This window comes from Astatotilapia calliptera, chromosome 16 (assembly GCF_964374335.1).
Source record: "Astatotilapia calliptera chromosome 16, fAstCal68.1, whole genome shotgun sequence".
Lineage (NCBI taxonomy): Eukaryota > Metazoa > Chordata > Actinopteri > Cichliformes > Cichlidae > Astatotilapia > Astatotilapia calliptera.
The window spans coordinates 2,416,414-2,442,007 of NC_137437.1; the positions used below are offsets into that span (position 1 = coordinate 2,416,414).

The 25,594-nt window shown below is 40.1% G+C and overlaps 1 protein-coding gene across 1 annotated transcript; it reads right to left on the minus strand.

Moving 5' to 3' along the window:
* marco (macrophage receptor with collagenous structure) lies at positions 1–25,594 on the minus strand. Its single transcript, XM_026145302.2, has 11 exons — positions 25,347–25,594; positions 22,609–22,707; positions 21,792–21,946; positions 18,888–19,005; positions 17,103–17,165; positions 12,487–12,558; positions 8,938–9,006; positions 2,933–2,968; positions 1,584–1,637; positions 910–1,074; positions 1–380 (listed from the first exon to the last, which is right to left on the minus strand). Exons 1-11 carry the CDS (start codon positions 25,453–25,455, stop codon positions 250–252), a joined length of 1,071 nt encoding a protein of 356 aa, XP_026001087.1. The 5' UTR covers positions 25,456–25,594; the 3' UTR covers positions 1–249.

Sequence of the window (25,594 nt, forward strand, 5' to 3'; positions counted from 1 at the left end):
TTAATTTATCAGGAATATTTTATAGTGATCTACAAGGAAAATTACTGTTACGTCATTAATGTGCAGGCTTTTGTATAGTACTGAATCACAAGCTCATAACAGGTTTTTAAAGCTCAATCATTAAAGTCAGTTTTGAGCAAAACAGTGAAGTAAAATGTGTAATATTTCCTGTGATATATACTGAACACTGAGTTTCTGAAAACATTTTGTTGCTCTTGATTCCACGAGAGCAGCGATTCCGTCTTCAGTCTACAGACAGTGTAACCCAGCGTCTTCATTGTGGTTGCAGTCATTAACACCGATTTTACCTTGAGGGCAATCAAAGATATTGTCCTCGGCTCCTGTGCACCGCAGCTCGTCCAGCCAGATCTTGCCAGACCCTACAGAAGGAAAGAAGTGTTAGAGCAGACTGGTGTTGTGCTGTTTTTCTCTGACCCAGTGTTTTAGGCTTATGAACTATGAGTTTTTGTGAGTGGGCTCTTTTTTATTTGACAGATTTTTATCAGCCAAAATAAAGGCTTACTTTCGTTTTCTTCACTTTGTCTCTGTGCATCTTCATAAAGGTTCTTTATCTTGTGATACTATGACATAAACCACCTGCTTGCTTTGACAGTCCCTATGTTTACTTTTTTAATATACTTTTAGTTCCTATAAATTCTGTGCTACACTTACAACCTGTGCACACATTTTACATTCACCTGGAATTAGATGTGGCTTTATGAATTTATGTTATATTTTATGAGATTTCCTACTATTTGACCATAAAAAGTCAACATCTTATTATTTAATTTCTTTGAAATTTGGGAATAGCATTTTAAATAAATTACATAAATAAATAAATAAATAAAATAAGGTTCTAGCAGTAAGATTGAGATTCATTGAAAACAGATGACAGAGTGGGCTTGGTACCTGGGGCGGCAATAAAGGTGGAATGGACAGTCTGGAAGCCCAGCATCTTACAGATCACCAAGCCATCCACACGGTCAAATCTGTCATCACACACAGTGCCCCAGATATTGTTGTGCTTCACTTCCACTCGTCCTTGGTTTTTTCCTGGCACAAGACGCACAGTCACTGTGGTGGACAAAGTTGAGGTGACAAGATTAACAGTGGGTTTTTGTTGTTGCTGGAATCATTGTTGTTATGAAAGAGATCAGGATGGTTAACAATGGTAAAAATGTCCCTGTGAGACATTTAGTTGGTTTGCATTTCATAAATGACAAATCTGGAAATGCTAACTGACAAACACGCTGCATTTTCTGTGACTACTTCACAAAAAGCCAACTTGTGTTCTGGCGATGAAATATTTCTGCTGTGAGATTTACTTACCTGGATGACTGAGCATGCATCAAGATATTTCTGCTGTGATATAGCAGCCATACTTGTTGAATCACTATGTGCTGCATGCTATTTTCATCAGTACAAATCTAATAACAAAACACTCTAAGGCTTTTATTTTCTCTCTGTCAAAAATGGTTAATGTCCCTTTAGACATTAGAATACCTTTAATACATTTTTTAATGTTTAACATCTGAGGTTTCTGAAGCTATCGCTGCTCTCAGGTCAGCATGAAGTGCACTTACACTCTGTTCCCATCTCTCCCTTCTCTCCTTTGGTACCTGGTGGCCCAGGAAGACCTGTGGAGAAAAGATTAAAGCTGACATATGAAATTACAGTAGGCCCATAATTTATTAGACAAAGACATATTTCTCCCAGTTTTGCTTTTGTACACCACTACAATAGATTTTATATCACGATGAATATTTGACTGCAGTGCAGACTTGCAACTTAAATTCAAAAGGTTTTACAAATCTTTGCATTATACACTGTCCCCTACAGAAAACAGCTGAAGTGCATGATGACAGAAAACAAACATCTACAACATCTAAGTCAACAAGGTGTCAGTCATGGACCCAAATGTAGCTATCACAAACAGACTGAAGCTTATACATCATTTTATTAAGGAAGATCTACAATCAAACATCTGTCTGCTTCCTGGGCGCTTGGCGCCTAATTTGTGCTTTCATCACTTCCACTTTCCCACACTTTCAAGCTCATTGCTAACATCACAGCTCTAGTTCAGTCATATTTCTGCCTGCCTTCTTCAAGCCAATCAGCCTCCAATCTGCTTACTGGTCATCTGTCATTATGTTCAATTCATTATAAAGATCTTTGTTTACTGAACTGGCTCTCACATTAAACTTCCCTGTATGAGATATCTCTTATAGATGTTGCCTAGTGGAACTTTTCTAACAAAACCAGCTCTTTTTGTGGAATATGTAACCCCCAGAAAAAGTAAGGAAAAACTAAGCTTCCAGTGTGTGAGAGAAACAAGACTCCAAGTCATATTTTCTCCATCTTTTATGGAAGCCCGTTTCCACTACAAAAAAAAATAATAACACGTATCCATAACTCGAAATTTTGAGCTACTTTCTTTAAATTTCGACTTATTAACTTGAAATTTCAAGAAACATAGCTCGAAATTTCAAGTTACTTTTCTCAAAACTTTGAGTTAGCTCTGCCAATCAGTAATCAACGTGAATGAGGTCACTTTCTTGTTACCGGGAAGCATATGGCGCAGACTAACGCGCAAAACCGGATCGCAACAAATTGGCGCTTTAGCGAGTGCGTTTGCTGATAGTAACACCATGTGATTCAGCCAATAACACAAGGATTTTATCATTTTTGAAGCCAAGCTGAAAATACTCAGCAATCTGTGCATTCATGACTGGATGTAATACCGGTAGCTTACCTGAGGGCTTCAGCTTCCGGGTAACAAGGAAATGACGTCATTCACGTAGATTACTGATTGGCAGCGCTAACTCGAAATTTTGAGTTAACAAGTCGAAATTTTGAGAAAATAAGTCGAAGTTTTGAGTTATGGATCCTTTTTTTAGTCGTGGAAACGGGCTTGTTGATTAAATGTGCTTACCTTGTGTTCCATTGTAACCACTTGGCCCTCTAGGACCTGTCGTGAAAATGACAAAATGAAATCTCATGAAAGAGAAAAACACAAACAGCACAAACATATAAGAATATGGATTGGTATGGGTTTAACAAATACTGTTTTAAAACACTGTTTCACATTAGTCACACTGTACACACACGGTATTCACAGCACTTCACTTGTTCCACATTGTGTCATGTCAGAGACTTTTTCCAAAATAGCGTGAATTCATTTTTCGCCTGATCATTCTTCACAGTTTCCCACAATGACAAAGTTTAAAAAAAGTCTGAAAGTTTCAAATTCTCACAAATTTATTAAAAATAAAGACATAACAAAACATATGTATTAACGCTGAAAACTGACCTCAGGTGCATCCTGTTTCCCCTGATAATTTGTCAGCTGTTACAACTTGAAAGTTTTAAATTTAGTTGGTTGGACATGATTGGGAAAAGTACATGTCTGTCTAAGGTCCCACAGTTGACAGTGCAGGTTAGAGTGCAAACCAAGCCATGAAGTCCAAGCACTTGTCTGTAGACCTCTGAGACAGGATTGTGTCGAGGCACAGATCTGGGAACGAGTACGGAAGAATTTCTGCACCACGGAAGGTCCCAGTGAGAACAGTGGTCTCGATCATCCATAAAGACGTTTGCAACCACCATGACTCTTCTCAGAGCTGGAATCCTGATCAGTCTGAGTAATTGGGATTGGTGGGCCTTAGTCAGGGACAACACAATGGCCAAGAAGCCAATGATCACTTTACCAAACATCATGTGATGGTATTTCTGCAGCAGGAACTGGGACACTAGTCATGGTCAAGGGAAAGATGAATGCAGTGATGGACACATTCATGATGAAAACCAGCTTCAGTGCACTCTGGACCTTGACTTAGTCAAAGGTCTCCCAACAAAACAACGGCCTCCACACGGCCAAGATAACAAAGGAGTGGCTTCAGGACCACCTGTGAACGTCCTTGAGTGACTCAGCCAGAGCCCAGACTTGAACCCACTGAATATCTCTGGAGAGATCTGATAATAGCTGTGCACTAACACTTCCCATCATGCCCAGTAGAGCCCGAGAGGATCTACTAAGAAGACTGGGAGAAACTGCCCAAAAAAGTGTGCCAAGCATGAAGCATTATACTTAAAAGACTTGCGACAGTTCTGCCAAAGTTACACCAGAAAATGTATTCAGCAAAGGCTGTGAATGTTTATGCACGTGTTATATTTTTGTTTTTTATTTTTAATAAATTTGCAAGAATTGCAAGAAAACTTTTGTCACTTTGTCTTATTGGGTATTGAGTGTAGAACTTTGAGGTGAAAATGAATTTAATTCATTATGGAATAAGGCAATAACTTGTCAAAATACAGCACAAGTGACACGCTGTGATTATTTTTTTGATACTTTGATTAGTTGATTAGAATGGTTTATTTGAAGAGTTTCAGTCAGGTTTCAGAGCTCATCACAGCACAGAAACAGCTTTAGTGAAGGTTACAAATGATCTTCTTATGGCCTCTGACAGTGGACTCATCTCTGTGCTTGTCCTGCTAGACCTCAGTGCAGCGTTCCATACTGTCGACCATAATATCCTATTAGAGCGATTAGAACATGCTGTAGGTATTACAGGTACTGCACTGCAGTGGTTTGTATCATATCTATCTAATAGACTCCAGTTTGTAAGATAAGATAAGATAAGATAAGATAACCTTTATTAGTCCCACACGTGGGAAATTTGTTTTGTCACAGCAGGAAGTGGACAGTGCAAAAGTTATGAGGCAAAAATTAGAATACAATAAGAATAAATACAGTACACAACTGTACAGAATAGAATAAAATAAAATAAAATACTATATACAACTGAGTAAAAATACAACGATGACAGAAAGGATTATTGCACTTAGTATTATTGCATATGCATGGATGTGTGTGCTTGATCAGTTAAAGTCTTTATTATGGAGTCTGACAGCAGTGGGGAGGAAAGACCTGCGAAATCTCTCCGTCCCACACCGTGGGTGCCGCAGTCTCCCACTGAAGGAGCTGCTCAGTGCTGTCACAGTCTGCTGCATGGGGTGGGAGATGTTGTCCATCAGGGATGACAGCTTAGCCACCATTCTCCTGTCACTCACCACCTCCACTGGGTCCAGAGGGCATCCTAGAACAGAGCTGGCCCTTCGGATCACCCTGTTCAGTCTCTTCCTGTCCCCAGCAGAGATGCTGCCGCCCCAGCAGACCACGCCATAAAAGATAGCAGAAGCCACAACAGAGTCATAGAAGGTCTTCAGGAGTGGGCCCTCCACTCCAAACGACCTGAGTCTCTGCAGCAGGTACAGCCTGCTCTGCCCTTTCCTGTAGAGGGCGTCTGAGTTATGAGTCCAGTCCAGTCTATTGTTCAGATGAACACCAAGGTACCTGTAGCTGTCCACAGCCTCAATGTCCATACCTTGGATGTTCAGTGGTTGCAGTGGAGAATGCTTGTGCCTGCGGAAGTCTACCACCAGTTCCTTGGTTTTACTGGTGTTGATCTGGAGGTAGTTCAGCTGGCACCAGTCCACAAAGTCTTGGGTCAGACCTCTGTACTCTTTGTCGTCCCCATCAGTGATGAGGCCGACTATTGCAGAGTCATCAGAGAACTTCTGCAGGAAGCACTGGGTGGAATTGTGGGAGAAGTCTGCAGTGTAGATGGTGAAGAGGAACGGAGCCAGAACCGTTCCCTGTGGGGCCCCCGTACTGCAGACGACCCTGTCCGACACACAGCCCTGAGTCCTCACATACTGTGGTCGGTCGGTGAGGTAGTCCAGGATCCAGGTAGTGAGGTGATGGTCCACTCCAGAGTTCACCAGCTTGTCCTTTAGAACCGAGGGAAGAATGGTGTTGAAGGCACTGGAGAAATCAAAGAACATGATTCTCACAGTGCTTCCAGCGGTCTCCAGGTGTGCATGTAAATGGAGAGTCCTCTTCGCACACTGAGGTTAATTATGGAGTTCCACAGGGTTCAGTGCTAGGACCAATTCTGTTTACATTATACATGCTTCCCTTAGGCAGCATCATTAGAAGACATAACATACATTTACACTGCTATGCCGATGACACCCAGCTCTATCTGTCCATGAAGCCAGATAACACACACCAATTAGTTAAACTGCAGGAATGTCTTAAAGACATAAAGACCTGGATGGCCGCTAACTTTCTGCTTCTTAATTCAGATCAAACTGAGGTTATTGTACTCGGCCCTGAAAAGCTTAGAAATATGGTATCTAACCAGATTCTTACTCTGGATGGCATTACCTTGGCCTCCAGTAACACTGTGAGGAACCTTGGAGTCATTTTTGACCAGGACATGTCCTTCAAAGCACATATTAAACAAATATGTAAGACTGCTTTCTTCCATTTGCGCAACATCTCTAAAATTAGGAATATCCTGTCTCAGAGTGACGCTGAAAAACTAGTTCATGCATTTATTACTTCCAGGCTGGACGACTGTAATTCATTATTATCAGGAAGTCCTAGAAACTCCCTGAAAAGCCTTCAGCTGATCCAAAATGCTGCAGCAAGAGTCCTGACAGGGACTAGAAAGGGAGAGCATATTTCCCCTGTTTTGGCTTCCTGTTAAATCCAGAATTGAATTCAAAATCCTGCTGCTCACATACAAGGTCTTAAATAATCAGGCCCCATCTTATCTTAATGACCTTGTAGTACCATATCACCCTATTAGAGCACTTTGCTCTCGCTCTGCAGGCCTACTTGTTGTTCCTAGAGTATTTAAAAGTAGAATGGGAGGCAGAGCCTTCAGTTTTCAGGCCCCTCTTCTGTGGAACCAGCTTCCAGTTTGGATTCAGGAGACAGACACTATCTCTACTTTCAAGATTAGGCTTCAAACTTTCCTTTTTGCTAAAGCATATAGTTAGGGCTGGACCAGGTGATCCTGAATCCTCCCTTAGTTATGCTGCAATAGACGTAGGCTGCCGGGGGATTCCCATGATGCATTGAGTTTTTCCTTTCCAGCCACCTTTCTCACTCACTATGTGTTAACAGACCTCTCTGCATTGAATCATATCTGTTATTAACCTCTGTCTCTCTTCCACAGCATGTCTTTATCCTGTCTTCCTTCTCTCACCCCAACCGGTCGCAGCAGATGGCCCCGCCCCTCCCTGAGCCTGGTTCTGCTGGAGGTTTCTTCCTGTTAAAAGGGAGTTTTTCCTTCCCACTGTCGCCAAAGTGCTTGCTCATAGGGGGTCATATGATTGTTGGGTTTTTCTCTGTATCTATGAAGCGCCTTGAGGCGACTTTTGTTGTGATTTGGCGCTATATAAATAAAATTGAATTGAATTGAATTGAATAGTCAGTAAGACTAAAACAATGACGTATACAGTAAATGCAAAGTATTTCCATTTTCAAATAAGGTTTGCTGTGACCTACAAAGAAAAGAAGAGGGATGAAGTCCAAATTGCCCTCAGTGTATCCACCAGTGTTCTGAGTGCTCAGTTAGGCTAGAAAAGCCTTAAATAATTTTCAGTCCGTTTATTTCTGGATTTGTGTACACATTCAGTTTTGTGTATACATTCAGTTTTGTGTACACATTCAGTTTTGTGTATACATTCAGTTTTGTGTACACATTCAGTTTTGTGTATACATTCAGTTTTGTGTACACATTCAGTTTTGTGTATACATTCAGTTTTGTGTACACATTCAGTTTTGTGTATACATTCAGTTTTGTGTACACATTCAGTTTTGTGTATACATTCAGTTTTGTGTACACATTCAGTTTTGTGTATACGTTCAAGACAATATATTTCTGAAGGTGGTATTGACATAAAATTCTCACCAGAGAATCAGTAACAACAGTAACAACCCATCCTATCCATACATGCACAGAAATCAAACCATATGTGTCCATAAATTATGTGTAATAATGAGAATTGACACAGGGAGAAAGTATTGAACGGATTAACAAAGGGAGGTGCATAAAGGCATGTAAAGTCATAACAGACATCTTGCAAAACTGCAGGATTGATCACTCTGCGAGCCAAATTCACCAAATCAGCTCCATCTCTGTGTGCTTCAGGACCAGTTTCCCATCAAAAATCTCTATTATCTGCCTTATTTACTTGTTTATTACGCACCAGTTGTGTACAGTGCTGCTGGCTGCTGTTTTTCTGTTTTCCTAAAATGACTTCTGACAAGAAAGCCTCATTCCTGCTATTCACTACAAAAAAATTTAACCTTTTATTGGTAGTGAATTATGCCAAATTGCTAAACGCATAGCTATGTTTCTAATAAAACCTCTGTAACTTTGTGAAAAACAAGGTTTCTGATTTTCACTTTCTAATATAAATATTTATTTTGTTTCTTTTTCTTTATCATGTAGAAAAACTGTTAAATATGAAACTTCTTTACACTGACAGAAAGGGGAGATTCACCGGTCCGACCGCTTAGATGGGTCGTACGTGGCCTGCAATGTAAAATGAGTTCGACAGCCCTGGCCTAGGCGGTGGCACCATAACTGCCATTAGTGATTGGGATGAAAACCAGGGATCCATTGTCAGCCCCTACGCTGGTGCAGTCGGTCACCCAGGACCGGAATATATCTAGGGACAATGCTGGAATATCTAGGAAGCATATCCTCGGCTTGTGGCCTTCATCAGGACCCTGATGAAGGCCACAAGCCGAAACATCTATTATTAAAGTTGTTCATCTTCCCTCAAGTGTTGCTGGAGTTTCTGCTTTGTGAATTCTTTTATCCTCTCCATGCACCTTGGAAGCAGGTGAAGTTGTGCCAGAAAATTCTTTTTGCCTTAAAGAAAACTTTGACATATTTAAACGATGCCTTCTCTGTGCGGTTAATGAATGGTGAAATAAAAAATGTCATATAGTCTTTTACAAGTCAACAAGTGCAGAGAAAGAGGATGATTGGTCGCCCTAGTGTATAATCTGCTTCAGTTTGAGTTTGAGTGAATCCTCAACACGGCTCCAATGAATTTAACCAAAAACCTTACCTGGACTGCCAGGGTCACCTTTCTCTCCCTTTGCACCTGGTCCTTGATCCCCAGGTGGACCCCTAGGACCTGCATTTGTAAAGACAACAATGGTGATTTTAAAATGTCTGTTTAACTTTTATGGGAGCAAATTTTAACTCGTAAATGTAAATTAACAAAAGACAGACATCCCAACCAGTTTCCTCTTATCTAAGGGTGACATTTGTAGTCACCTTTCAGAAGAACACCAAAGCCGTGAAACATCCAAATAACACAAACTTACATACATTGTTTCAGCTGACGATCTTAGCAGCTGCTCACAATGAATAGCCTTTCTGCAGGACAGGTTTATGGCCAGATGAGACAAAAACTGAACCATCTGGCCTCTGTTACATGCAATGGGGATGTGCAGGTGAGGTGCTGTTTCTCTTCCTCTGCTGCTCATTTTTCCCAGCCTGCACCTGGACTCACTGAGCAGTTAGCCATAAAACATTATAAAGTCTGTTTGAGGTCCACTTGCAATTTTCTCTGCTCTCTAGAGTCTGAGATTCTGCTGAGCAGAATGGAAAGACACAGTCGTTTTGACAGTTTCGGGAACAGTGTAGATGTTTTTTTGCTGCTACTAGTGAAGGCTGGCCGGCCACAGAAGTGCGTCTGGTTGTTGGTTGTGTTGTTTTTTCCTTTAGACAGGTTAGTTTGTGTTGTGACTTTTCTCTTTCTGTTCTCTTATTGATATAATGATCTTGTCTGCATTCAGGGTCCAATCCCGCCCTGACTGTTCATGACAGTTAGGGCTTTTAAAATGAAGCATATTATTTATACCTTGATGATGGTGATAACATCTGGTTCTGGAGCTGTTTGGCTGCCAGTGGTACCGGTACATTGCACAAAATTGTTAGAATAATGAAGAACCACAATGATTTCCAAATTCTTCAACATAACCTCCAATCTAAGCTAGACGGTTAAAACTTGTTGTGTTTTCCGGTACATTTGCATAATGACTGAAGCTGGTACCACTGACTAACAATGGATGTCAGTTTCAAGTACCTTGGTGTCACAGAGGGAAACCAAACTCCTCGGAAAGTCTCAACCACAAAATACCTGCAGAGCGTAAGAAACATCCTGAGGAGTCAGCTGAATCGGAAGAACAAGTAGAGGAAGAAGGCTGTAGGGATCGATGTAGTGATACCAAGTGGTAGCAACACCAGGAAGAAAGAATGTGAGAAGCTCGAGGAATACCGAGAGCTCACAGAGGAGCCAGAGAAGAAGTGGAAGGTGAAGGCTGCCTTCCAGTCGAGAAAGGTTGGACTGAGAGAATGAAGCCCTCCCTGCTCGCCTCTTATTAAAGTCTGAGAGGGTAAAAAGACATCTGGCCTTTTAAGTTTAAAGTGATACAGAGTGCTAAACAAAGTTCATGTGTGCAAATTGAAGCTATAGTCAAAGATATAAGGAAGAGGAAGGAAGGCTCTTTTTATTATAAATTGTTTGAAGTGAGTTTGACTCTGGCCGTCGTTTTAGAGAACCTGTGAGGAAGAACAAGAGACTCCAGGTTTCTTTTATCCCAACTGCAACCCGTCTCCTTAATGGCAAATAACTGTCTTGTGGCTTTTTATCATTGTTTTGTTTATTCTTATTGCTTCCCCTTGTGGGACAATAAAGTATTGAATTGAATATGTCTAATTAACATGCTGAATGAGATATGCAGTTTGAGTAATAAAAATAATTCTAATGTCTAGACTTTGTGTGTGTGTAGACATGCTGTTGCTCTCCTTGTGTCTCATCGTTTGCCTCCCTGTGTCATGGTCCTGGGTCATTTTGACCCAGTGTTCTTAGTTTTCCTGTGGTTTTGTATTTTGTTCCTTATGTTCATTGGATTGTTTGGTTTGGTATTTGGATCCCCCCTGTGTCCATGCTGTTATTGTGGTGTTTGTTCTGGTACCGTGTTCCCGTCCTTTGTGTTCTGTGTTCTCCTCATCCCCCCATATTCATCCTTCTTCTCTGCCTCTCTCTCTGTGCCCATCTCTGTGTACTGTGTTGTGTTCAAGGTCCACATCTTGGTGTCAGTATTTTCAGGTTCGTGTCCTCCCCGCTCTGTCACGAGTAATTGTCCTCAGCTGCGTTCCCCGTGTGTTCCCACTTCCCTCATTACCTTCTGTGTATTTATGTCAGAGTGTCCCTTTGTTCCGTGTTGCGTCGTCCCTCTAGGTTGTGTGCATTTACCGTGTCTTCCCAGCGCCTCAGCTTTAGTTGCTCCCAGTATAGTTGACTTCTTATGTTCCTGTTAATAAAGACCTGCCTTTGAGTTCATCCCCGTGTGTCTAGAGCCGTGCATTTTGGGTCCTCTCTTGCCTTCACACAGCCGCCGCATGACACCCTGCTTGTTTATCTCCATTGCTGTATCCGGCTGTATGTCTTAAGTCTCAGTGTTTCCTGTTCATTCTCTCGTCCTGTGTTCAGTGTGCTAAGTTTTGCTTCCCCTGTCTCATCACATCTTGTTCACTCCAGCTGTTTCCACTTCCCTCGTCATCCCTCAGCGTATTTATTGTCTCTCCCTCAGTCTGTAAATCTTCTGTCCTCCCTCGTGTCTCCATGTCCTCTCATTCTTTCCATGTGTTTCAGGTATTTTGTATTTAGTTTTTTTATGGTTGGCTCTTCGTTTAATTTTGTTTCTCTGTTTTGTTCTTGTTCATTATCAGCCACAATAAACGGCTCGTTTTTTTCCAGAAGCTCAAACATACATTTGTGCTTCTGAACTGGCTAAATACAAGACTGTGCATGAGGATTATGTATATGAAACTACTTTTTGAAAGACTCCCTCAGACTATTCATTTATTCATGACCTGCATTCTCTGAGACTGTTTTTGTGCTCAAAGATGAATTCTCATGCTTCTCATTCAGAAAGGGTTTATGAAGCAGCACAGCCTGAAACGATCATTGGTGTAAGTCAGTCAGTTAAGGCAGAGATGGGTTGTGCACCCACACCTGCTCCTAGGGTGGCCAAGGTCCCCCCATTCCCTGCAGCTGTACTAGTTTCTCGGGGGACACTGGCTAGGACCCAGCTGGCACCAGCTCCTGCTTCGAGGGCAGCTGGGCTCCTGCCTACCCCTGCACCCATACCAGTGCCTCAGGTTTGGGAGGCTGGGGCTCAGCCAATCGCGTTTCCTGGTCTCAAATCAGTTAGGGCCCTGCTGGTTTCCGCTCCAGTACCTGGTTCTCAGGTAGAGACAGCGGGTGCCAGATCATTGCTGATGCCACTCCAAGGTAAGGGCAGCCATGACCCAGCCTGCTCCTGCATCCGTTCCTACTCCTTGGGTGGGAGTGTCTGGTCTGCCCCGGCACCCATTCTCGTTCCCAAGGTGCTAAAATATTGTCGCCAACAGTACTGAATGTTGCACTGGGGTCGTGCTTTGATCTGTGAGATGATATCTCCAGTCTCCCCAGTACAGAAGCTGGTTGTAAAGGATGCACTGAAGCAACTTTGATAAGATTTCAGAGAATGTGAGCAGCTCTTACTATAGCTGCCACAGGGTGGACTGTATAGGCATATTAAACTCTACCATTTTCCAGTACCTGGCTCTCCTTGTTCTCCTTTGTCTCCCCTTTCACCCTTTGGTCCTGGAAGGCCGTTATCTCCATGGTCTCCTGGAAAGAAACATACCGGTATGTGATGGATTATAATATCTGATGACGCAAGCATGCAGAAAAAAAGCACACACGGCCAGTGCAGTTAGAAGATGACCACAAGACAAATCAATTTTATTACCGACTTTTACTCCACATCATATTTTTATAAAATGCATAAAATTTTGATTATAAAAAAGAAAGTGAAAATGTAAAGAACATTGCAGTTCTACACAGGACTTGTATTGTTGTTGTAGAAGTTGTGATCAGTTGGAATATCTTGTTAATTCTTTCTATTGTGAACTATTTTTAGTGTTGTTTTTCTATATTATTTATTATATTTACATACCAATATGCTATAAGCTATTCTATAAAAAAAAAAAACTATAAAATTCCGTTTTTTGAAAAATAAAAATACAAACTTGTTCCCTAAAAAAGTAATTTCATTTAAAGGCGATTTTCTAATTTTGGCACATTTTATATCAACGTAAAAGTAGAAAAATCTATTTCCTAGATAATCAAGTTGTTTCCACAACATATGATGATAGTTTGCAAAATCCATGAACTGCCAAAGTTAATGACTGAATAATCTTTCAAATACTTAATAAATTTAACGTCTATTTTTTATTTTTGTTGACTGTATTACGGAAGAAACTTGTGCTGTAGAAGCTATGCAGATGCTACACATCAGGAAAACAAAGTCACCTCACCATGGTTTTCTGTTGAACCGATTTAAAATAGTAAGTTTGTGCTTGATATTAGTAACATGGTTTATTCAGCAAAATATACACTGTACCTAGACATTAGTGTTTAGATCAGTTATATTAACCCTGTAGTTTCACCACAGAAGTAAAAGAGCTGATATCTTTTTTTAAGTTTACATCGATCACAAAATCGAGTGGGAGTTAGCGACTTCCACTTGGTCAAACAGCTGAACTCTCGTCTTGTCTCTCTATTCAGGAGATTCAACTTCACCGTAACTTATTGGTTGGGTATTAGAAATTGAAAAACGAATGCTCTGTCTGTGCAACTTTCTACCTCAGAAACAGCATGTTGAGAAAGGTGGGATCGACAGAGTCTGAATTTGCCGGCTTAGCTCATATTAAATTGGAGAGAGGTGATAGCATCCAGCCTTTTATGTTTACAGTGATGCAAAGTGCTATGATAGTTTATCTGTATGTGCTTTTGCTAATAGTAAATCATTTTTATTCTTAATGAAAGATGTAATCAAAGTATAAGTCTAATTATCATGAAGAACTGCAGTTTGAGCAATAATGATTCCTGATATTCTGGTCTTTTCCTGTAATTTAATGCGCATGCTTGTATGTACTTCTGTGTTGTCTTACAGTTTGGTTTTGTGTTTTTCTCATTTTTGCCATGTTAGATTACAAAATCAAGAGGATTTGGATTTCCACTGATTTCTGCAGGAAGACAACTTCCAAGGACTTGGCTGGATTACATCAACACAGAACAGAAATACTTTTCTTCAGCCTGAATTCTGCCCATTCTCTCCTCAACCTCTCTCCTCTCAAAATCAGCATTAGCTGAGTTGTGGACATTCTATTTTTCACCTTGTGAAACTGTAAAGGTAAAAGCCTGTTTATTATTGACATCAAATCACTCAGATGTCATAATAGCATTAAAAATGAACTCTGTAGTTTTTCAGGCTTAATCAGAGGCCAACCTGGCAACCAAATCTTCAGAGGATGCATGATCGACATCTGGAGGACTGCGAAGCAGTTAGCGCTTGATCACAAGAGATTTCAAACCACAGGAAAGTCACTGGGGTTATTAGAGGCAAGTAAACACACAGCACGTACATGCTATTGCTGTTTACTGTGGCTTAACCTGTCAAGGACAAAAATGTAAAAAAAATTCAAGCCTTGAAATCATAGCTTTCCTACTTTTTCTACAGTATGGAGTGACAGGTTGGTGAGTAGCACTGTTGCCTCAGAGCAAGAGTTCGAATCCACCAATTGGGCTTTCTGTGCATGTTTGCATGTTGTCCCTGCGTTTGTGGCCCTTTAGGTACATGCAGTTAGTAGGGTTAGGGTAAGGATGCTAAATGGTCCATAGGTGTGAATGGTTGTCTGTGGTCTCCTTGCTATAATAAAGCAATTGAATCACGTGGAAATTCATTGCATGATCATTTTTTTATGTTCATTCAAAGGTTGTTTTTTTTCTTTTCTTGAGTATAGGATCAGAGACTCCGACCTTTTAAACCGAGAGCAGGTTCCAGACCTTCCTGACACAGGGGTGCCTGATTGAGATCCACAAAAGCACATCAGCTAATGGGGCCAAAATGTCAGTAACGATGTACTTTGTATGTTATTATCACAACTTTCTTTCTCCAGATTTGACCAATCTCAGAAATGAACATGGAGGAAGATTTCATCAAGATGTAAAAGTAATAGAAACCAATATATGAGCACAGGGCTGGAGACAATTACATTTTGATATAGGTCCCGGTAGGTTTAGATATCTTTTTTCCCAATAAATGAAATTGCAATTTAAAACCTGCATTTCCTGTTCACTCAGGTTATCTTTGTCTAAAATGATGTGATGATTTGAAACATCGGAAACAAGTGAGTGCAACAGAAATACAAAAAGGTAAGAAATCAGGGAGCTGTCAAATACTTTGTCACCGCACAGAACGTGACTATTTTACACTAGCATCCCCAGGCTTCTACCTTTCTACCTATAAAACCCGAGAGCAGCCAAATGGCTGGTAGGCTTTTAGCTAAGCTTTAGCTTCAGCCAAGTGGAAGCTAAATTGGCTGTATCAAGCATGCACCGGGACGAAGGAAAGACGGGTGGACTTCCTGGTGGCGCTTGCAACAGAGTTGGCTCGCTCTCATGTAGCTGCGAAGAAGGCAAGAAAAGAACAGTTGCTTCGGACACAACCCTCCACACCGAGCCCTGGAAAAAGAGCCATGTGTCAGGTCAAACACAAATGCAAGAACAATCATGCCACTGTGCGATGTGTTCACTGCAAAAGATACACATGTGGTAAATGCAGACTACAGATACCATGGCAGTGCCAGGATTGTGAGTGATTGCTGAAAATGTTGAATTGTACTCACTCACTTTTTATTATTATTTGTAAATATGTGTACAAATGGTTGGTTTTTTGTACTGTTTTTATCAATAAATCTCAGCAACAAAGGACATACACCCATGTGTGTTGATTTCTCCCTAAGATGGCAAACTGAAACACTCCAAGTTGGTGACTTTTGGAGATTTATTTCCCTGGATGATTGAGAATGCATCAAGATGAAACACAAAAGGAAGTGCACAGCTTTTAGCAGCTCCCCCACGCCCTCAATCACACACCCCCACTCCCCTCCCTCCAGAATTCCCAGGTAACAACCTAATATACATATGAATGACTAGCCAATTTAGCTTCCACTTGGCTGAAGCTAAAGCTTAGCTAAAAGCCATTTGGCTGCTCTCTGGGTTTTAAAGGTAGAGAAAAGCCAAATGGCAGTCCGTGGGGGTTTAAGTGTTTAGGTGACGGAACTTGTTTTTCATTCATCTCTGTGGACGTCTGAAGCACTTCAATAACAGGTAAATCTTGGGTATAAGTGCACTACACTTAAAACACTTCTTTTTACAGCACTCGCTTTACATCCTTTTTAATCATCCTTAATAAGATTCACTAATTAAAATTTTCAGTGCAGTAAAAAAGAAACATATTGACGCTTTAACCCCACAACTGGTCACAGCAGCTGCCTGAGAAGGCTTCATCTTCTCTCTGTACACCGATGCAAACTGTTTCTTCATCTTTTATCTTTCTCTAATATTCTACAGTCTTTACATAATGAAATGCACTGAGATAACGGCAATGAATTAAGAAAAAAAATGAATTAAATTGATGATTAACTGAGAATTATTATGTGAGGACTCGGGAAAATGAAGATGTTAGTGAATCAACAATCTGTCCTTAGTGTCCTTGTCTAGAGCCGACAAATAACCACAAAAAACCAACTAAATGTAATTATCATAAAATATAAGTTTGATCAAAGACTTTTTTTAGCAGAGAGCTTGAGGGCACGCAGAGTTTTATCTATTGGGAAATATATGCATTAGAGCTGGTTAATTTGTCAGTGTGAGTAAAAGTCCAGCCCTGATAGAGATTTCATGCAGCAAATGTCAGTGCACTACATTGTGAAGCTATGTGAAATAACGGCTGCAGCTCATCCATCAACCAGGTCTCATCATCCATCTGACAGGAGATGATGCGTCATCAATGCTGGGATCATTGCCAGAGCAGCAGCTGAAAGCTAATGTATTCTGCTGCACACGACCCCACAGCATCTTCTAATGAATGAAGTTTTTACAGTTGAAACTTTTCTTGTTCTTTACCAAAGCAGGTTTTAGACTAAACACTGTAAAAATAAATACAGATGTGACGCTGCTTTTCTGAATGATTCTGTCATCAGCTCGTTCCATTTGGCCTTGGCTGCTGCTTTAAACTTACTGAATATGACATTTCACATTGGCAGATTTATGTCACATTGTTAATATAAATACATCAATTACAGCTTCTGTAACTTTGACCTCACCTTTGCTGCCTTTTTCTCCTCGGTTACCTGGATGTCCATTGGTGCCTGGAGGACCTGGGGGTCCTGAGAACACATACGTAAATACATTGCTATGCTTGATAAACTTTAGAAAGTATTTTATTACACTATGTGTTATGATGCATCTGATTACACCTGAGGTATTGTTGTTCCGGGACAATCAGTCACATTGATTAGTTTCAAGCTTGTTCTGTTGTCAAAGCTTTGCAACTTAGGAAACATTCATCCTATTTTTTCATTCCTCCTTTGCAAAGTGTACTATAAATGCTCTATAGGCCAGCATCAACACCACATATGAGCTGGTGGAGGGAGGCATGGGGTCTGGGACTGGCGTTCCAGCCAGGGCTGGTGGGCTGCTCTGCTGCTGCATGGACCAGGGCTGTGTGGTGGTCTCTACCCCATCTCATGGGTCTGTGAGTGGATTGCCCCTCTGGAGGCATTGGTGTCTGGACTTGGGAGTATAGTGTGTGTATGGGGAGTGTGAGTGTGTGTGTACTGCATTCATCTCTGAGTGTCTCCATGTTGGGCAAGTGTGAGAGTGTTTATATGTGTGCATGAGGATGGGCATGTATGCTTGTGTGTGCCTGTTTTCCTTACTAATCCAACTCTTTTAGAACATCTCAGGCTCCCCCAGGTGTGGGGGCCTATTTCTCCACGCCACAGTCCCTGCCAGTGGCTGGTGTCCCCACCTGGCAGAGCAATGATGGTTCTGGATGTCAGAGGCTGAGTATTCAGTTGTGTACTGGTTCCCTTTCAGCGGCTGCTTGGCAGGACCTGGCCCCCCTGACTCTGTCGGGCCCCTGCTGGAGTGTGGGGGGCCCTTGGGTCTCAGTGGAGGATGAGGCAAGAGAGAGACCTCACAGCCCAGAGAGTGTCTGTCTCACTCATCCAAACTGGCAGCTGGTCCATAATACAGGGGTCTGATAGCTGAAGGCTCTGCCTTCTATTCTACTTTTAGAAACTTGGCAGAGCAATGATGGTTCTGGATGTCAGAGGCTGAGTATTCAGTTGTGTACTGGTTCCCTTTCAGCGGCTGCTTGGCAGGACCTGGCCCCCCTGACTCTGTCGGGCCCCTGCTGGAGTGTGGGGGGCCCTTGGGTCTCGGTGGAGGATGAGGCGAGAGAGAGACCTCACAGCCCAGAGAGTGTCTGTCTCACTCATCCAAACTGGCAGCTGGTCCATAATACAGGGGTCTGATAGCTGAAGGCTCTGCCTTCTATTCTACTTTTAGAAACTTACTATAAATTCTTATGGCGTGGCCTCGTTATTCATTTTGCATGTGAAAATGAAGACTTTAAATTCAAGTCCAAATTAAAGAGAGAAATATTGTCTCTCTTTCTAGTTCCAGTTAATATTCTTGCTGTAGCATTCAGGATCAACTGAAGGCTTTTCAGGAGCTTTTAGAGTGACCCGATAATTATTTATCACAATAGAAGCACTACCTGTGTGGCATCACTCTGAGTCCGGATGTTTCTAATTTTACCAAACAAATGAAGGCAACCCTATATATTTGTTTAATGTGCATGCTAAAGGATAAATCTTGGTTAGAAATTCCTCATTAAATTCCTCACAGTCTTAGCTACGTAGTGCAATCTAAAGTAAATTCTTGGTTAAACACCACATTTCTAAAATTTGTAGGACAGAGTACAATAACCTCAGTGTTGTCTAAACAACAATGATGTGGATCTAAAGCTTGAAAGCAGACAATGCCCTGTGTGATAGTTGTTGTTTTACCCTGTTGTTGTGTACATAAACACATGCACAGACCTGGCTTCAAGCTGATGACTGTTAGTTTGCCTTCCAGGTTATGGGTGGTGGTATTGAGCAGGCTCAGGTCGGTCTTCAGTTTGTCCAGCTGACCTTCCTCGCCACACAGGCCTTTAATCTGGTAAAATATGTGACTGTGATGTTAAACTGTAAAAACATGGAAACACTTTTTTAAAGGAATTATTATAGATGAATAAGCTTTGTGTATAAGGTACTCCTGCTCAGATTAGTGCTCAGGGATTTTAGAAGGCTGACATGTATTGTTGTTGAATTTGTGTTCAATTCATGCACAAACACAAAGCGATTGGAGTACACTTATTTACAAATGCATTCATCCAAATCTATAGAAATACAAATCAGTACTCAGCTCCCGATTGGGGAAAACTATGGTTGCACATCCACATATTATATTTTAACTAATCTCTGTATGATCTGAATATTGATATAGTCCAGGTAATGTGGAATAACACTGAGATTAATGTTAGCTTTATTTTGATGAGCACACCATCCATCAATCACCTGCAAAGACAGACTGTGAAAGAAGGAATGGGGGGCAAACGTTCCAAAGACAGAAGTGTAAGACACCAAGTGTAGTGGTACAGGCCAGCTACACAGAAAGTACACCTGTAGTGTGTAAATGCAAGAAAGTAAAAAACTGCTTTTTGGAGGATGTTTTTGTGTAAAGCTGACTAAGCCTTGTGCAATGTTAAGGCAATATTAAAATATTAGTAGATAGAGATATTTTTTATTTTCCTGTATTCCTGTTTTCTGTTGCCTACGTTGTGGGATTCAACAGATGGGGGAACCCTAAAGACAGCTGGAATGGCTCAGTGTGGAGAAACGAATCACAACTCACAAGAATTTCTAGAATACATCTGCGGGTCCAGTAGATTTTCTTGATGTACAAGCTGTGATAAGCTGATCTGGGCTACTGCTTTTAGGTTTACTGCTCTTTGTGGATTTACACAACTCAATTCACCAAGATGTCAGCAGATGTTTGATGATTTGCCACGACTGATCACAGTTTTAAAAATGTGCTCCACTTTCTTTCCCACCTTAACTATATTGACCATATTATGTGTTGTCATCCATGTATAAATTTTGCCATGATGGAGGGTCCTCTACACTCCTGTGCAGAGAATAACACATATGTATTCATATGTGTTATTGTTTTAAACTTAATTATTAACATTTTGTGTTTAAGTGTTTCCAGTTCATTACAGACTTCCTGGTGCTTCTTTTAATCAGGTATCATGACCATAGTGTTAAATTCCTGCTTATTACACAGAAACCGCCACAGGTGTTTCCAGGTCGTCATTACGATTCTTTAAGTGTGCTTTAAAAGGTTATTACATAGTTATAAATGTGTTATTAGATAGAAACAAGTGGTTTTGCATCTGTTTCCTTCTTATTACATGGAAACTACCTGAGATATTTCCAGGTAATAACCACACTTCTTTAAGTTAGATTTAACGGGTTATTAATGTGTTATTAAATGGAAACAGGCGGTTTGGCATTTTGTTTCCTGCTTTTTATATAGAAACTACCACTGGTAATTGAGTGGTAATAACTTAGAAATTACCACATTATTACACTCTTATTTTGTCCTTGTTACCCTTCTATTACTGCTTTATTACCTAGCTCTATTTCCACATTATTACACCCAATTTTTGGGTTCCTTATTATCCTATTACATAAATTTCAGGGTAATAATACTCAACTGTAACCATTGTTGCTACCTCGATATTACTTGGACATTACATGGTTATTACTTTGGATATTAAAACTTAGAAATACTACATTATTACCCTCTTGTTTCCCCCTTGTTACCCTACTGTTACCCCTTTATTACCGAGCTGTATTATAATATAAATATAATCTAAGCTTTGGAAGCGCTCATCTCAGAGAAGAGAAAGGAACAAACAACTTATTACCTGATGTCCAGCCATATCTTACCATCTATCTATGTGGCTTTTCCACATACGTGATTCAAAAGAAATGTTGTTTCTTGAATCATGACATCATTATATTTTCTCATTCATTGTATTGGTTATATTCTCATCAGTATTAAGCATAATTAAACTGTCATTAAAATCACATCTGACTTATGGTTCTCTGTTCAACCCTTAGTACCATTTCTCTTTTCCAGAATCTTTCAGAACATAATTTTGGGCTGGCAGCACATTTCTTATCTTTCACATCTCTGCAGCCACACACAGATACTCATCTACTGAGGCTGCAGCTGGATCATGTCTATGTACACAAAAATCCAGACATCTGAATAATTTTCATTACCCAGCTCATGTCTCAGCTAACATATTAATCAGACTTATACTTTGATTTATATCTTTGATTAAGAATAAAGATGATTCACTATAAGCAAAGCACATAGATAAGCTCTGTTATAGAGTTGTTATGAGTATGATACTTGTCGTTGGCTCGCTGTGTGTGTGAGACAGGCGTGTGGAGAGGGGCACGGCTGCCCATCATCATGCATGATTTTGGCTTCTGTCTGGACAAACTGCCATACAGGCCATTTTGGAATACTTTCCGGATGCGCTGTATATTCAGTGATGGACTGCTTCTTAAATAGTACCTTTCTACATAAGCTCAGCACTTAAAACGCTTCCCACTGTAAGTCTCATTCACCAAATAACACACATTCCCATTGCACCTTTATGTATGCCCAAACTCTTTGTGTCACATTCACACGCTCACATGCCAGTGAGTACATCAACGGCAATTTAGGGATCAACATATTGCCCAAGAACATGGGGCAGTGATTGATCCGCTCTACCAGAGCAACACAGGAAAGATCAAGTCAGCCATGGGTCAATCCTACAATCTTCAATATCCATTGTGTCATTGGCCCCGTGTCACATTATATGTACACGAGAAGAGTACCTGGCTCTCCAGCGTCCATAGGTGGTGTCTCAGGTTCTTGGTTTCTTGACTGTTGTTTTGTATGAGAGTTTGGAAGCTTTCATAACCATGAGAAACATCATTGGACGTTTGCCCCTCTGATCTGGGCCGAGCCAGTGAAGCCTCCAGTGTGAAAACTGGAACCAAGAGAAAATGAACAAATATGTTTCACTATACTTTCTTCCCATGTATGTTAATGGGTAACACATCATAATAATGTCACCCTAAACTTACTAACCTGCTTTACTAAGGTATTAGTAAGTGCTTCATCACTTATAAACCATTACTCCTCATTAAATACAAATATAAAAATTCTTGATTAAGATGCTTATTTATAATTATTTATTTATAACATGGTCATTGTGTCATTTATAAAGTCTAAATAACTGATTAACAAAGTATTTAGATGTCTGCTGTCCAGAGAGATGGAGCAGGGATCGAGAATGAAAAATGATTTGAATAATAAAATTTATTCTAATGTTTGGATTCTGTGTGCATTGAAGTGATGGCAGATTAGTATCTGTGTGTTTCTATCTGTTGTTTTGTAGTGTGCAGATAGAAAAAGGAGATTTTGTGTCAGGAGTAACTGTGCTGGAAGTGTTTGTAGGGTCTACAGTATCGAGTGCTTTGAGGCAACTGTTGTTGCGATTTGTTGCTGTATAAATTAAACTAAATTGAACCTTGTCGCCATGGTGTTTGTTGATATGGTAGCATCACTGAACTTTTAAATAATGTAGTTTATTTCTGTCTTTGCTCATAAGTTATTTCATTCTACAGATGAGATGGTATGCAGCTGTACCTTTATAAAGAAGAAAAGCATTAAGGACTGTCTGCAGGATGAGGTAAATAACTATGACATGAAAACACCGTAGTTTCCTGGGCCTGGATGACTTCAGATCTGAAACACAAACAGGGTTATGTGATCAATCTCTTGGACCAAGATTACTTCTTCAAATTGTCACTTCCGGACACACAAATTCAGCTATTTATTCAGCTATTACAAATATTTGTCTACATTTACCAAGCAAAAAGCAAGAAACCATATATATATATATGCATATATATACATATATATACAAGTGAATCACTAACATTTAACCAAATGTTTTCAAGTTGTTCTGCAAATAAATCAGTCAAGCAATAAATAAATAAACAAAATAATGCCAGTATATACATTGCACAAACCAAATACAGGAACTTATCACTTTGCTTTCAGTGCTTCCAAGGATAATACACAGTTTCTATTTCTAGGCTGTCATCAAAGCAGGAGGTTGTATTCAGGCATTTAGTACTCAAATTACTACTACTGAGTACAAATGTTGAGTTTGAGAAAAGCAGGAGAAAGAGAGAAAGAAAGAGATAATTTAGTATTTAGTATTTATTTATTTATTGTCATTGTCAGAGAACAATGAAATTGCATTTGGGGCTTCCGTACAACCCGTAAATAAAATAATGAAGAAAATAATAAATACCCCTTAAAACCCAAGTGTACCCAATACCACCAAAAGTGCAAAAATGTAGGAGCCCCGGGCCGCTGCGTCTGTGCGCGCCGCCATCTTGGTAGTCCTGATGCGAGTTTCCTGCTGCTTGCTTTTTTTATGCATGTTTAAAACATCAGTATTTTAAAAGCTCTGTTGATTGTACCATAAGATGCTTTTCCATAGTTGGCATATGAGGAGCTGTTTTGAGTGAATTTTCATTCATGTCATTTTCTTTATTTCGTTTTTTAAATTTGAATCGAGCAAAACCTCTTAATGAGCAAACCTGCTGTCACTGAAAGAAAATATGAAACACTGCCACCACCTGCTGGTAAAGGTTGCCATTTCACTCTGTCCCAGGTTTAAGAATGACAGCCACTGTAGCACTGACAGTACTTTAAATCAGCGGGTACTGGGCTGTGAGTCATTTGTCACCAGGCTGCGAGAGTTGAGTGAAATTTATGGTTTTTGGGGTTTTAATCATTAACTCGGTTTCCCTGGGTCTTTTCCCGTGTTGTAGTTGTGTGTCTTATTTTGAAAGAAATATTTCCACGTTACCATAGCGACCAGAGGGCATTAAGGGGCAGAGAGGAGGATGTTACTCTCAATGTTGTTTTCAGGAGGACGCTGCTAATAAAATTACACAATTACACAATTTGCGTTTATTATTATATTTACAAAATACCACAGTTTTTGTCTCGGTCCTATCATTTTATTTTGTTGTATTTATCTGCGACACCTTAAAGGCCGGTCCGTGAATATATTGTTTGACATTAAACCGGTCCGTGGAACAAAAAAGGTTGGGGACCGGTGCTTTAAAACATAAGTACATATGTATGTAATAAATAATTATAATAATGGATACTTTATTGATCCCCATGGGGAAATTACTCAGTGAAGCAGTGGGCAGCCCACTAAGCAGGCGCCCGGGGAGCAGTGTGTAGTGTAGATAATGACATTAGACTGATTTTTGATTTAGAGTGGGTGTAAAATGGGTTTTGTTGCAGTTTTCAAACTGTAAATTGTAAATTTTAACTGTTATTGATCCTTTTATCTTTGTCTTAAAGTGTATATTTATTTCTCTTCTTATATTTATTGTTTGTCTTTTGCACTGAGTGGAACCGGAGCCTCGCCTCGTTTCTCTATATCCTGTACTGTATATAGTAGAGATGACAATAAAGTTTACTTACTAGCACTAGAAGCAACAGAATCGTACATTTGTCACTGCAGTCCCCAGAATTCATTCAAATTGAATCAAATCATTTTCCTCTTGCCAGTATTCAGGTTACTTCTGTGTTTTTCAGAGTCCCACAGTTGTTTTTTAGATGATTTGTTTGCTCTTGTACTTTCCTGTAAGTTATTCTTTGAACTGCTCTATATTCAGTTAAGCCATTATGTCGTTCCTTTTTGTTTCAGGAGTCTTAATAAACTCTCTTCCAAGACAAAAAACTCAATATTGTTTTGTCTGTTGTCAACAGCAGTTTTTGTTTGTTTGTTTTTTTACCCGCTCAGGCAGCTGGCGTAAAAAACTTAAGGAAGCTGATTTTTTTGTTTTTGTCATCAAGTCTAATAAAGCCTGTGCCACTTAACTCCACTGTTCATGTTTTTATTCAGTCAAAACTTTTCTTTGGTCGCATCGAGGCTGAAATTGGTTTTCACGATGGTTCAGTGTTTCTTACTTTACGAGAAATTTTTGGTTACTATAGCAAATTGAAAAATTATTTTTTGTTAAATGATACTATAATGTTTCCAGTGAGGTTTTTTTCAGGAGCAGCTTGTATATGGATTATTCAAAAGTTACAACCTACCAGCAAGAAAATAATATCTCTTAATTGGCATTTCCAGCTTTAGAGACTGTTGATGGCCAGTTAAGGATTATGGATAAGTTTAGGCACATTTTCAGAAACAACAGCACCAAAGGTTTGGAATTAAAAAGTAAAACAATCAGGGATTTAGGCCTTCACGTTCATTCTAACATGATAAATGTTACAGATAACTATTTTCCAAATCTCAACACAGTTTCTATGAAAGAAGTAACACTCACTGTCTTAGCACTTACCATCAGGCTGAAGGCTGTAGAGATCACTCCTGCTGAGTGACATGTCAAACAGTGGGTTACTCTGAGTGTATGTGACCTCATTCCTTGTCCTGTTCATTGCCGTCTCCATTCTTCCTAAAGCCCCAAATCACCTTCACGTCCTACTTGGGAGCCTCTTTTAACATATGCAGTAGGTAAAAGATGACACTTCTTCCCCAGATTGCAACAGAAGCTCTGTACCAAAGAGCTCACATGAGAACCGACTAAAA